Source organism: Humulus lupulus, chromosome 9 (assembly GCF_963169125.1).
Source record: "Humulus lupulus chromosome 9, drHumLupu1.1, whole genome shotgun sequence".
NCBI lineage: Eukaryota > Viridiplantae > Streptophyta > Magnoliopsida > Rosales > Cannabaceae > Humulus > Humulus lupulus.
In genome coordinates this window covers 31,765,391-31,778,924 of record NC_084801.1, presented here as the reverse complement: position 1 = coordinate 31,778,924, position 13,534 = coordinate 31,765,391, and the positions used below count along the sequence as shown (strand labels likewise).

Here is a 13,534-nt window from a genome sequence, read left to right as displayed (position 1 = left end):
TAAGTATCTTCCATTGGTTGAGTTTTCATATAACAACAGTTATCAGTCCACGATTGGAGTGGCTCCTTATGAGATGTTATATGGAAGGAAGTGCAGATCACCTATTCATTGGGATGAGATGGGTGAGAGAAGGTATTTGGGCCCAGATATGGTTCAGAAGACTAATGAGGCCATTGAAAAGATTCGAGCTAGAATGCTTGCCTTGCAGAGCAGACAGAAAAGCTACGCTGATCCTAAGCATAGGAACGTGGAGTTCCAGGTTGGGGACCACGTGTTTCTGCGAGTTTCACCGTTGAGGATTGTGAGGAGGTTTGGAGTGAAGGGAAAACTGAGCCCTCGGTTTGTTGGACCCTTTGAGATTTTAGAGAGGGTTGGGCAGGTGGCTTACAGGCTGGCTTTGCCACCGTCCTTATCAGGAGTTCATAATGTGTTTCACGTCTCTATGTTGCGAAAGTATGTCTCTGATACTACACATGTGTTGAGGCATGAGGACTTGGAGCTACAGGCAGATTTATCCTATGAGGAGAGACCAGTTCAGATTTTAGATCAGAAGGATAAAGTTATGCGAAATAAGAAAATTCCGTTAGTGAAGGTATTATGGAGGAATAGCAAGGTCGAGGAGGCGACCTGGGAGTTGGAGACGGCGATGCGGGATCAGTATCCCAAGCTATTCAGGTAAATTTCGAGGACGAAATTCTCATTAGGAGGGGATAGTTGTAACGACCCAAATTCACTAATAAGGCTTAAAGGCCTTTATTAGTGTAACAGGAGGGCATTACTGGAATAATAGTGATTTAATGAGTTATAATATGTTTAATGATGCTTATATGATAATTGATTATATTATGTGGTAATATGATATGTGATATATCCGAGAACCACATTATGATGTGGATAAATCTGCAACCGGCGACTCGAGGCGATCGTAGGGCTAGATAGCGGGAAAAGTCACAATGGGGTATTATAATTAACTTTGGGCAAGTCAGGGGTATTTTAGATATCAGGTAGTGATTTAGACTATCAGGTGATGAAAATAAATAATTGGAGATATATTTGAGGTTAGGGTGTCTAGGCGGGAATATTAGGGGATTTTACCATTTTGGCCTCGGGGACGGGTCCGGTAACCCGAGCCTCGGGATTAACTTAATGGATAAGTTAGACTTAAGGAAGCCTTTAGAAGAAAAACACAAATCGACCAAGCATTTTCTCTCAACTCACTTACACGCTCAAAGGAAACCAAGGAGAGAAAAACACATAAATTTAAGGGAGAAGCAAGTTGGAATTTTGAGATTTGTAGAGTGGATTTGGGAGTCTAGCTCAGGGGTTTAATCAAGGAACTGGAGCAAGATTTAAGGTAAGCATCTAACTCTGTTTTCTGTGGTTGAATTATGAGTTTTAGCTGGGTTTTAGTTAAGTGCTGAAGCAAGTTTAGTTGTGATGTTCTAAGGCAGAATTAAGAAGGGAACTTGGGGACCTAGCTTGGCCACAGCTTGGTGAAGTGATTCTACAGCAAAGGTGAGTTCTAACTCCAAGTTTATAGGTTCTAGATTGTGTTTGAGTGGCTGGTTTGGGTGTTTGTAGCACTTGGGTTTCAGAAATGGAAAGGAGAGGATTAGAGTGTGATAGACTGTGTTTTCTTGGGAATTATGTTGCTTAGATCATGTTAAAGAAGTTGGGAGTTAATTGGTTTTGAGTTGGGGGCTTTGGGATATCTTAAGGTGAGGTTTAGAGATTAAAAATGGTGGTTTTTTTCTGGGTTCGAAGGGTCGGGCCGCGGCATGGTTCTTGGTGAGCCGCGACCCTTCAAGGTTGTTGCACGCTGAGGAAGGAGGGCGGGCCGCGGCATGATCCAAGAAATGTCGCGACCCTTACCTGTTTTTGTGCCTTTGATGGCTCTGTTTGGGGGCCATGCCGCGGTATGGGTGGCCTATGCCACGGCGCTTAAGGGATTTTGGGATTTTAATATTTTAGGCTTGGGAATTTAACCTACGGTGCTCGGGGTTGAGTCTTTTAGCATATTTGGTGAAGTTCAATGTTCCGAGTACTAGAACTTGGCTTGGAAGCTCATTTAAGGTTGTTAATGGTGACTTTCTTCATGGTTGTGACTAGGTGTTAAGCTAGGGCTCGAGGATCGGATCGCGCTCAAGGAGTATCGCCCATAACTAACTCATCTGAAAGCTCTAGGTAAGAAAACTACACCTGGTTGATTATATGAGACGGGACTAAGGGCTCCCTATTGTAAAAGCTTGAAAGGATGGTATTATGCCATGCAAGCCATTTGGTGAACCAACGGCCTAAGGGTGCCCAGGGTCTCACTAGCGCACAGGGCGCGGCTCGGCCACTGGTAGCCGAGGACAGCTTATTATGCACTGAGCTTTGTTTAAGCGGGCCAGAGTCAGTAGGTTAAACAGAGGGCGCGGCCTAAGTCGTCGGCCCTGATTATTATGTGATATGAGCAGTATATGTGGTAGAATGTATCTTGTATTGGATTGTATATGCTGATTATCTGTTGTGGACTATCTAGTGAATATACATGCATATTGAGCTATTTGTCTGTTATTATTGTTTGAGTTATCTGTGATGTTTTCTTGCTGGGCCTTGGCTCACGGGTGCTACGTGGTGCATGTAAAGGCAAGGGCAAGTTAGATCAGCCCTGACTGGAGAACTTGGTGAGCGGAATGTACATAGCCAGGTGCTCGGCCGCCATGGTTGAGGTCTAGGCAAGGACATGGAACCTAAAGACTGTCTGTTTTGCCTTAGTATGGCTAGTGGATACTTATGTACTTTTGGAAGTCTGTAAACTTATTTTAACTTTGTGTTTATGGGATCCCTTGTTTATTATAGTTTAACTATATGAAATGAGTCTTTTGAGACCGAAACCTTTTTAACCATAGATCTTACATGTCTAGTGACACGTTTTCAAATCAATGACTTGACTAGCGAGTCCTGCACCTTTATAAGTACACAGTGTAGCGGTCTTGGCTATCCAGGGCGTTACAACAACCTTCCCTCAGATGCTAGGATCTTGTATTAATCAGTCAAAGTGGTTTAAATAACTTTAAGTATGATTAAAATGTTCAAAAACGTGGTTTAGTATGTAAGCGTAAGCCGATATATCCCAGCTACAGGGAGCGATATATCACCTATGTTGATACCGAAAAACTCGTGGACTTTGCATGATCGAAACCACAAACCCTCGACAAAACAGGGAAGGTGATATATCGATTGTATGTGCCAATTTTTAATCTCCGTGGAAACTGAAGCTACACTACAACAAAATTGACATGGGACGATGGTTTTAAACCGTCGTTTGGACTCTCATACGTCAGTTCTAATACCATCATCCCATGCAATGTCATGCCATGTAAAGCATGAAACGACAGTTGAAATAAAAGTGTCATCTCCTGTCGTACATGAGACGATGGTTCCTATACAAACATTGTCTCTTGTGGAACATGAGACGACAATTTTTGTGCAAGCGTCATCCACTGCAGTAAATGAGATGACAATTCCTACTCAAGCGTCTTTCTTTGCAGTACGTGAGATGACAATTTATGTGCAAGCATCGTCCCATGTAATACATAAATGACAGTTTTGTGGAGACCGACGTCCCATGTAGAATATGAGAATTTTTTCATTTCTTTATTTTCAACCACTATATTCATTTATAATTTTTGTAACTACAACATAGTTCAGACAAAATCAATAGGCATATTAAATCAATAGAACACGGTATGTTCCAAATTTAAAAATTACAAAATCAAAATATACACTTAGAATAACTATGTAAGTGCTAACTAAATACTGCAATTAGAATATTTTTTAATTCAGATTTAAAAAATTACTCTAGCTATGACTCATCCGCTCAAGAAGCTTGGCTGCCCATTTATTTCGAGTTTCATTAATTTCGCGTAGTGTATATGTATTATTCCCACCACACTACAAAACACAAAATAAAAAACTAAGTCAGAAATTAAATCTAATAGAATTGTAGTTCAATAATAATAAATACACTTACATTACTAGTTAACCATCGCATGTGTATCTCATTCAAGCAATAGTCTTTCATCATCCTTATGATATAAAAGTCGCACTCTACTGACAATGTTTGACGAGGGCAATTAACTATTTTCCACTTGAAAATTTTTCATTCCTTTCGGTCTTTCGCTTAATGTGTGAAGAGACACTATATATACATCAATATGAAGAGCATATTAATTTTTTATTTCCATATCAAACCATATTATATTCTAAAATGAGTTTCAAATGTATTACCTGTTCATAAGGTTCTTCAAATCATTTGGAGGAGATTCTTTAAGATAAATTAATTTATAGACATGCAATTATTACTAAAAACAAAACTTACTCTGAGAACTTCAAATAAAATCAGATACTAACTAAAGATAGCAGTAATTTCTAGGATAATATTATATCCATATTCATCTACATCAAGCACTTAAGCCTAAATAGTATTGAAATAACTTTAACAGCATACTTGAGACCGAGAATAGAACTCAGCTCCGAACAGTTTCAAAAAGAATTAAAAGAGCACACATAATTGTTCTACTAAAAACGTTGATTTAAAAATAAAGGTTAAGAGAGCAAAGGGAGACCTCGTCATTTGTATCTTAAGTTTCAGGTACACTGCTTTCACCGGCCTGGTGATAATGTGCTCTGTCCTCTAGCTCCCCTGCCTCAGCACAATCTAATGTCCACTCATCCTGAATTAGAAGATTGTACAAAGTAAGACTGTAGTATCCCAATTCGAATATATTGAACTAACATTAGCACCATTAAACAAAGAATAAATGAAGATGGACATGCTTCCTCAATTTCACCAATGAAATTCAAGTTCTTATCAAGAAAATAAATAAAATTGCAATTTCCTGACATTTTGTTTTTTATTTCAACAGTTATGTTGGAAAATGACTTCCAAATTTCTTTAGAATTCTTCAAGCAAATGTCTAGCTTTGACATTAGTTTTAAGAAGCGATAAATATCATACTAGAATCCCTGGTTTAATACAACTTTACATGATCTTGCAAGTGCAAAGAACCTACATTTTCTATGTTTCGTTCATTAATAATAGAGATGCATTCATCATCACCAGTTCCTTCACCAGTATCAGTATTACTCTCCTCTACACCTTCTTCGATGAACTGTAAATTGAAGTATTTATATTTAAGAACACTTTAAAGGAACAAATGGTATAACCAAAAATAATAAATTAGAGTAGACCATACATTCTCATTCAAACTATGAATAAACTGAAAGAAGGATGTAAAAGAGAAAATTCATCGTAGAAAAGGCATAAACTAAAAGAAGGATGTAAAAGAGCACATTCATCGTAGAAAAGGCACCTTGTCTGAAGTAATATAGTAAATCTTCTACCCAAGCTAGCAAATATGAGGGACAAACTAGCATACAAAACAGGACAAATGAGAAACATAAAATATTGCTTAATTGAGAGCAAGGTTATTTCCTCCTAATCCATGCCTTTCAAACTTACAGTAGTGTTTTTGTCATCTTCATTTTTATTTCTGACTTGTTTCTATTTTAGTAACATTTAATATAATACAATTTGTAAAGCACCAATGAAGACAATAGGGGATTTTAATTTCGAACGCATACAGTGAAAACTGATTACATGATTTGTTAGTTCATATATATATATATTTGTTGATACTCTCCCTACTTATTTATATTTTCCCTTTTTCTTTAATTGTCTAATTTTATATTTGTTTGTCACTTTTGCAAAAGTTGTCCTTTATTATATGGTACTCACTTCTAATCTAATTTTAGTCTCTTAAAGATGTCATTACAAAAGAATATGCATGCATATACAAACATGGGGTATATACAAATAAATTCATTTCCATACATATACAATGTAGTTATAATTGATATGGAGGCAAATAAAAGTTCAGAAGACAATGCTCTTGAAAGAAACGACACATTCAGGAGATTGTGGCATGTCTTTAATCATCAGTTACCCATCCAACTTTTTGTTACCCAGAAGTGATAAAAGGTTAGATAACTCATTTCCATTAGGGGTATGGGGAAAGAAATGAAAGCAAGAAAACAATAACAATTTAATTGGGGATGAGATTCGAGTAATGTACCAAAATTTGATGAGGTTGTTCCTCTAATTTAGAGATCACTTATACTTTTTGCTATTTTTCTGTGTTTCTGTTTCCTCTGATTTTCCTCGTTATGTCTTCTGATATAGAAAAGAAAAGAGATAAATAAATAAAAACAAGCACATTATCTATTAAAAAATGCCTAACATTGATTTCACACCATAATTGAAAAAAGGGCCTGATCTAGATAATTTCATATTTTCACAAAATTAGCTGAAACTGTGAGCTAGAATAAAAGTTTGAAGACAAGAATATTAGAATTTGTGAGGCATCTTTGTAATACGAAGGTGCTTGTATATGCTTGGACCATAAAAAAGACAAGATGAAAATCTTATCACGTCTAGAACAAATGCATCTATAAATATGGTAGCAATAGTGAGTATGAGCAAAAGAGAAAGAAGCCATGACAAGTTGTAAGCTAAAATTTGGTTAAGAGAATAAGCAAATTTTGTTTTCAAATTATTGGCCCTATTCAAATATTCTAAAGAATTTGCACCTAGAAATAATCACAAGATTCTGAGAACAGCAGCAGCATACTATGCGTATAAACTCCACTTCGTAATAAACATTTATCTAAAAGAATTTAGTGAATCGAGTTTAAATTAGTAATAACAATGTATCAATGCATCATCCACATGTTGGATTCTCAATAGGGAGGTACTAATGAATGTGATAACACATACAGACACGCAAGTTCATGACCTTACATAATATGATGTTTTAAACACATATGTTAGTATATTTAGTCAAACTTAATAATGCATAATTGATTACAGAAATTAAGAATTTCATTACCTGCGTTTGTTCCAGCAAAGATTCCATACCAAAGATCATCTGTGATAAAAGATGTTGCCCTCTCCACAGCTCCCAAATATACTCCAGGTCCAAGGCTTGGTGGTAAAGGATGAAAAATTTTCTGGTTTGGATAATCTAAATCAACAGCCACATGTCGATTAGTGAGGAAACCAACCTGTCGATTTCCAGTTCGGCTTCTAACAATAGCACCCAAGGTTCCATAAGTCTCTTGGCTGGCAACCTAGACAGGAATGAAGCAATTAGGCAATAAAAGAATTAAAAGTTTATTTGAACGGTTTATGGCATGTATAGAGAGGATAAAATAACTCAGTTTCAAGAATTCATGATACGTCAAAATGAATATTCAATCTCTAAAATAACATATGTCCATCAATATCAGTATAATCCAACCATTACATCCATGGTGAGTTTAATCAAACCAACCTGCAGTGTTTGACACATGCAAATATAATACAGAGAATATGACCCATCAATAATAACTTTATTTATCAATTCTAGATCAGTGAAGCTTGTTCGAGGGAGACTAAAAGAAACACCGTCAACAATAAAACTTGTTCTCAAGAACATATTAGCAACTAAACATATCATAAGACATCCGAAACCCAATGACAAGTCATTGACATTTTTTTCTTCTTTATTTTAAGAAGCAGTAAAATATTATCATACATAAGAAAAAGGTATAAAGAGATAAAGAAAGATGTCTTCTTAGGTACAACAAGAAATCCACTCGCTAAAGAAATCAGAAAAATAAAAATCCTTTGAGCTCTTTACACCAAAAAGCCAGATGAGAAGTGATTGACCTAATATATCCAAAAAGACTCCAATTTTTTAATTCAAGCCCATAGAAAAGTAGGCCATAAGATATATTGAGTTACATAATAACTGAATGTGTGAAAACTTTGGTTTAATTTTTTATAAGAAAAAAGAAAGCAAGACATATGTCTTTGTTGTAAATAAGCTTCCTTTTCCCAACACTTTGGTATTGTTGATTCATCCCCAAAAAACAGATGATAAAAAAAAAGTTCTTTTGTTGGTTCTAAATGACCATGGCATTGAATTGAAAGGACCAACAAAACAAAACCACTGAGAAATTATCAATTACAGGTTGTTCTAACTTGCCAATACTATATTTACCATGGATTGACATAAGAACCAATTAGTAACACATCTACGTTTGGGAAATCTTATAGAAGGAAAGGACATATGATGACGGAGTGGCTTCTTTTAACACTGTACTTTATTGACCTGTGACCAATGTAAAAGCTTAATCAACACATATTGTAATTTTTAGCTGAGAACAGATCTCAAATCTAGAAAGCCAAATGAGAATTGTAAAACGACAAATGACAAAACAATCCCATTGCCTAACAGAATTAACTGTGAAGCAGTAGTATAGAGGGCCATGCCCACACATTGTAAAAGCTATCAAAGGCTACGAACATACAAATAAAGCAATCAATCAGCCTGTGGAAGAACCAGAATTAACAATCCCATTGCCTAACAGAATTAACTGTGAAGCAGTAGTATAGAGGGCCATGCCCACACATTGTAAAAGCTATCAAAGGCTACGAACATACAAATAAAGCAATCAATCAGCCTGTGGAAGAACCAGAAAGAAGTTGCTAAGTTTCACTAACCAAAACGATCTTCAAGCAATGACATAACCACTAATAAATAGGTCATAGTCTACAACATCAAGAAAAAAATGTTCACAAGGTTTAACGGGGGACAAATGTAAAAGATAACTTAAGGAAATATAGAAGGAAATAATTAAATTCCTTGTAAAACCATAAGGAATAATAGAATTTATGGTCATTGTTGTACTTTGAACTGAATAATAGAATCAATGCTGTTCTGGCCATTTTATGGACATGATGGTCAGAAAGGAACAAGAGATTTTTTGAAGATTGTATTGAGTTCATATAGAATCAAATCAAGTTTTTGGTAGCAGTTTGGGCAAGACAAACTTCAGACTTTAAATGCATTGTTTTCTAACTTGGGAATCAAAGACTGTTCTGTAATTTCCTTTAGATTTTGGTGATTATGGGGATTATTTGACAGAATTTTCACGACTTTTATTGCTTTTTAGATAATGATACAATGTCTTTATTTAATAAAAAATAAAATACCAAAATAAAAACTGTAAAGAATATGAAAGTGATCAGAAAATCATTACTGATTTTAGTCCTTATTTTCCAAGATACATTTCCACAAAACAAAGGAATGCATAATCTTTAGATTGGAGAGGAATCTCAGCCAGGAAATGAAAATACTGCTCTGGTATCTAGCAAAGTAGAGGAAAAATAAACATACTTAATTCTTTAAATTTAGAGCCTTAAAAGTAATAGGGATCAGCAAGGAATAATCCCACAAAATCCTCAAAATTTGACTTTATCCTAAATAACTCTTCTTTCTCATACAATCTCCATTAAATAAAAAGGCTCTTCATTGTTTCAATCCATAGACAAACAAGATCCAAAACAAACACCATCCATCACAAAATTCATTAAGCAGAACTCTAAACAAAAACACTGTTTCATTGATCAAATTAAAATTTCATTCAACTATGACACAATTCTTTACTACCAAGGCAAAGGCACGGAAACTCTTTATAGGCAAGTTTCATTAAGCACTTTTCAAAAAGTTCATATGACCTACAGGCTGCAGAACTCCTACCATTAAGCATTTTAATTAAATCATAATCATAGTATATATGACAAAAAATGATAAGGTTGGGTTGTGTACAGATTGAAAAACCATAGTACATTCTTATTTGAAATGAAAGAAAATTCCCACCAAAATATTAATACTGTCCCACCAACAATAATCTTCACTAAACATAAATAACTTGACTTTAAGATAGGATAAATCCTACCCAAAAATGCTGATACAACATTAAGATCTTAGCAACCTAAATATGTAAAATGCAAACAGGAATTTTTGTCAAGGAGAAGAAGAATACCTGGGAACCAGAACCAATGCATGGATCACTTCCCCTCAATCCATCTACAAGCTCTGTATATAGTTGTTCCTTGGGAGTGGCAGCAGGTGCACCATAATAGGAAAACTCCACAACATCAACATCACACCATACACCTCCTGGCCCCTGGCCCAAATGGACTTAAATAGGCCTACATGTTCAAAAACATTATAATTTCTGCCAATATTTTTCTCGAGAAATATGAAAACATCAAGCTCAAAATGACATCTCTTGCCAAAAGAACAAAAGGGTTATTTATGACTTTTAAACTTTATGCATAAACTAGCTGTCCATCCAAATTTAGAAAATAGTTGGTGATGATTGGGGTATGTACAATTATGTTTCAAGTGAATAGAAAAATTAGACATTGACCTTTGTCTCTTTTCAAAAAAAAAAAAAAAAAAAAGAAGAAGAAGGTAACAAATGACACATAAAAGGAAAATTGAGTGAAATATTTTAAGATAGGTACGTAATGACAATAAGATACCTCAAGAGCAGCAGGCAGGCAGTGTAAATGGTTGAGCCATTGCCTGTGAACTTTACGAGCAACAAAGACAAGAATAGCAGGAATATCGGTTAGCACACCCCTTCGGATTCGAAACCCAATTGTTGTACCAAGACTAAACCGACGCAAAATCTTGCTATGGAATGCTCTAATAGTCATCAACTCTAGCAAGGTTGTAGCTTGCTGCCCTTTTGGCAAACCAAAAGTCTCAGGCAGAACACCTTTCTGCAAGTTTCCAAAATAATTGGCCCTATCTTCCGCTGCATCAATTAATCGACTTGAAGTTGGCCATGAGAAGTAGGCGGCATTACTCTCAGAGTGCTGACCAGCTGAAGCAAAAGGCTGGAGAGGAGAAGGACTGGATGAGGGCAAATTAGGATGACCACTGTAATTGCGATCCAAATCCAGAGCAGATTCCTCTGAATGAGTTAATCCAGAAGGATGAAATCTTAAATCTAATCTGATCCTGTCCATCATTCAGCTCTCCTGTGTGATTTAGATTCAACATTTATCAGAAAATGAATCTAAAGATATAGTTGATAAGCCCCAGCTCCCATAGGTGTGTGTATAAATATATATATATATATATATTATATACATCACTTTTATCTTTATATTAAATATTTCAAAATGGTGTTTAAACTTAAACCGAAGAACATAAAATATCATAAATTCATTAACAAATGCTATACTAAGTTGACATCTACCCCAGCACCATATCAAATTTAAGGACTGATAAATCATTATTCCATACTGAACACTACAAGTAAAATTGTGATAAAAATGCTTCTACAACAAACTTTACGCTACCTCTTCTCATAGTACTAGCATAACCTTCGGACGTCCACTTCTGTAAGCATGTCGATAGGATGCAGTCTTGTGATTTAGTAGTATTTTAGTATATGGCTTTTTGCTTCACAAACCAAAAGAGGAAAGATCCAAAATCTCAAACAGGCAACATGTATGCACATATACAAAATATAAAATCTACATAGACTGTCCGAGCGAGAATAAGCTTCTAACAAAACTTAAACAATGCTTGACTTTCTCTTTCTCTTAGTATTGTTTTTTTAGCGTTTCTTTCTGGCTCATTTGCATTTGAGGTTGTGCCCAAAAGGATAAAACACAACTTAGAATAATTGATATGCTACTCAAACTCCCCGAAGAATTTCCAACACTCATGTCATCATGTCTAAGTGTACCTCACATAAATGTCATCAACTCAAAACAAGGTCTTAACTTCAATAAAGAGCAAATAATTCTCTTTAAAGCAAATTTTTTTTCAAATGAAGTAATGCAAATTGAGATTGTTAAAGAATCAAATGCAAATTTGGAAGAATTAACATTTCTTTAGGAACAATCACACCTCTTTAATTGAGAGACTAACAAAATAATTGAAATAATTTATGAAAAGAACTTGAATAAATAAAAAAAAAAGCAGAGTTCTTTCATCAATTTATTAACACTGTCATATACCTCCTTCAGAACAAGATATTAACTAACCCATATGCAGGAAACCATCTATAAGCATTGTGGTAGAAGAATCTGCATAACAGAAGCAAATATAGCATAAGAACACATAAGAATAAATCTATTAATTAACTAATACAACATGCAACAACCAATGTGATGATCAAAAACACATATTTTTATCGTTTTATTATTGAATTATATGTTAAATCTTCAAAACTCAAAACACAAAACACATCAAACCAAAGTAATTGAACCAAATTGAACAAACCCAAAAAAGAAATAAATATCTACTTCACAATCTCATACCCAAATTACGCACAGAAAATGAACAGTTCCAAAACAATCTAAACAAACAAAGAAGAAAAAAAATCAATCTTGGTGTTGTCAAGACAACTCTCAGCTGTAATGACACCTTGAACACCCAAAAATAATTCCTACACAATATCAAGATCCTATAATGACACCTTAACACCAATAATAAACATTTATGCACTCCAACTCAGGAAAAACAATGAAACAAACAGCTGGTATGCACAGAAAAGAATTAAGAACAACAACTCTTCAAACAAGTTCTTTAAAACTCAACAAGAACCAGCACTTCAATCTTTTATGTACACCCGCTCGATCAACAAGAACCATTCAACAAGAACCAGAGTGTATTCTCTTAATTAAAAATAATTCCAACAAAAAAATATATATACTGACTATATTTAAAGTATTTTCTCCATATTAAATTGAATCTGAAAAAAAATTACCTCATAAACAATTGGAGGTATACCTAGTTTACCCCATGGTGGCCTTATTCTTGCATCGGCGGGGTTGCCTAGTTCGAGCCGAGGCTGGGTGGGAAGGAGAGCAGCTCGACGTTATGGAGAGAAAGATGAGAGCTGAGTTTTTGTAGAGGCTGAGTTCTTGCAGAGGCTGAGTGAGAGAACGGATCGAGGGGGCTGAGTGTGAGAGAGAATAGATCGAGCGGGTGAGCGTGAGAGAAAAACGATTGAGAGGCTGAGTTTGAGTGAGATCTAGAGAAGCCAACTGGTAGAGACTAGAGAATTAAAAGATTAGGGATTTTTCTTCTTTTGTTAATTTCATTTGGGGCTAAGTGGCTGTGTATTTCAATTTCAATTTTTTTTTGATAAAGTTTCATTATTTTATTAGACTTATTAAACGTGTAATACACAATTAATTTATGTCACTCATTACTTTCAAAAAAATAAATTATATCACTTATTAAACATGTAAACTTTTTTTTTTCCTCTTTTTAAGGAATAATCTTTTTTTTACAATATTAAATTTTTTTTATATAAATTATTTTTAGTTTCAAAAAAATAAGAAACATGCATGAGTAAAATATCTTAATCTTAGACATATAATGTTTTTATTTGATTTAAGTTTTAAGTATTATTAATATAATTAATTAATTAAAAGTATAATATTATATATAAAAAATTAACAACTAATTAAAGTATTAATAGATATGTCTAGACAATATTTTTTATAAATATTAAAATATATACGTGATCCAATAATATTAAGTATATATAAAATTAAGACCCTTTATAAAAGGCTTATTAGGATTTTTTTCCCCCGGACTATTACCACTACCAAATCGTGCCTCCT

At 34.7% G+C, this 13,534-nt stretch overlaps 1 protein-coding gene across 13 annotated transcripts; it reads right to left on the bottom strand.

Annotated features, from left to right (window-relative positions):
- Nucleotides 1–3,691: 3,691 nt before the first annotated feature.
- LOC133802544 (protein NARROW LEAF 1-like) lies at nt 3,692–12,998 on the bottom strand. Of its 13 annotated transcripts, XM_062240873.1 has the most exons (11): nt 12,670–12,996; nt 11,918–11,986; nt 11,252–11,354; nt 10,424–10,927; nt 9,919–10,062; nt 6,936–7,176; nt 6,123–6,220; nt 5,061–5,159; nt 4,614–4,721; nt 4,019–4,186; nt 3,692–3,939 (listed from the first exon to the last, which is right to left on the bottom strand). In XM_062240873.1, the coding sequence occupies exons 4-7, from the start codon at nt 10,916–10,918 to the stop codon at nt 6,174–6,176; spliced, it is 927 nt and encodes a 308-aa protein (XP_062096857.1). In that variant the 5' UTR covers nt 10,919–10,927; nt 11,252–11,354; nt 11,918–11,986; nt 12,670–12,996; the 3' UTR covers nt 3,692–3,939; nt 4,019–4,186; nt 4,614–4,721; nt 5,061–5,159; nt 6,123–6,173. The 13 variants fall into 13 exon arrangements, with proteins under 13 accessions (XP_062096857.1, XP_062096856.1, XP_062096859.1 ...); XM_062240872.1 differs by lacking the exon at nt 4,019–4,186; XM_062240875.1 differs by lacking the exon at nt 5,061–5,159.
- Between the last annotated feature and the right edge of the window lie 536 nt (nt 12,999–13,534).

Coding starts and splice junctions, on each gene's coding strand:
- LOC133802544 (XM_062240877.1), bottom strand. CDS start 10,918: ATGATGGACAGGATCAGATTAGATTTAAGATTTCATCCTTCTGGATTA. Junction 7,177..9,918: donor GCATTGGTTCTGGTTCCCAG/GTATTCTTCTTC, acceptor ATTCCTGTCTAG/GTTGCCAGCCAAGAGACTTA. Junction 6,221..6,935: donor CTTTGCTGGAACAAACGCAG/GTAATGAAATTC, acceptor TTTCTATATCAG/AAGACATAACGAGGAAAATC.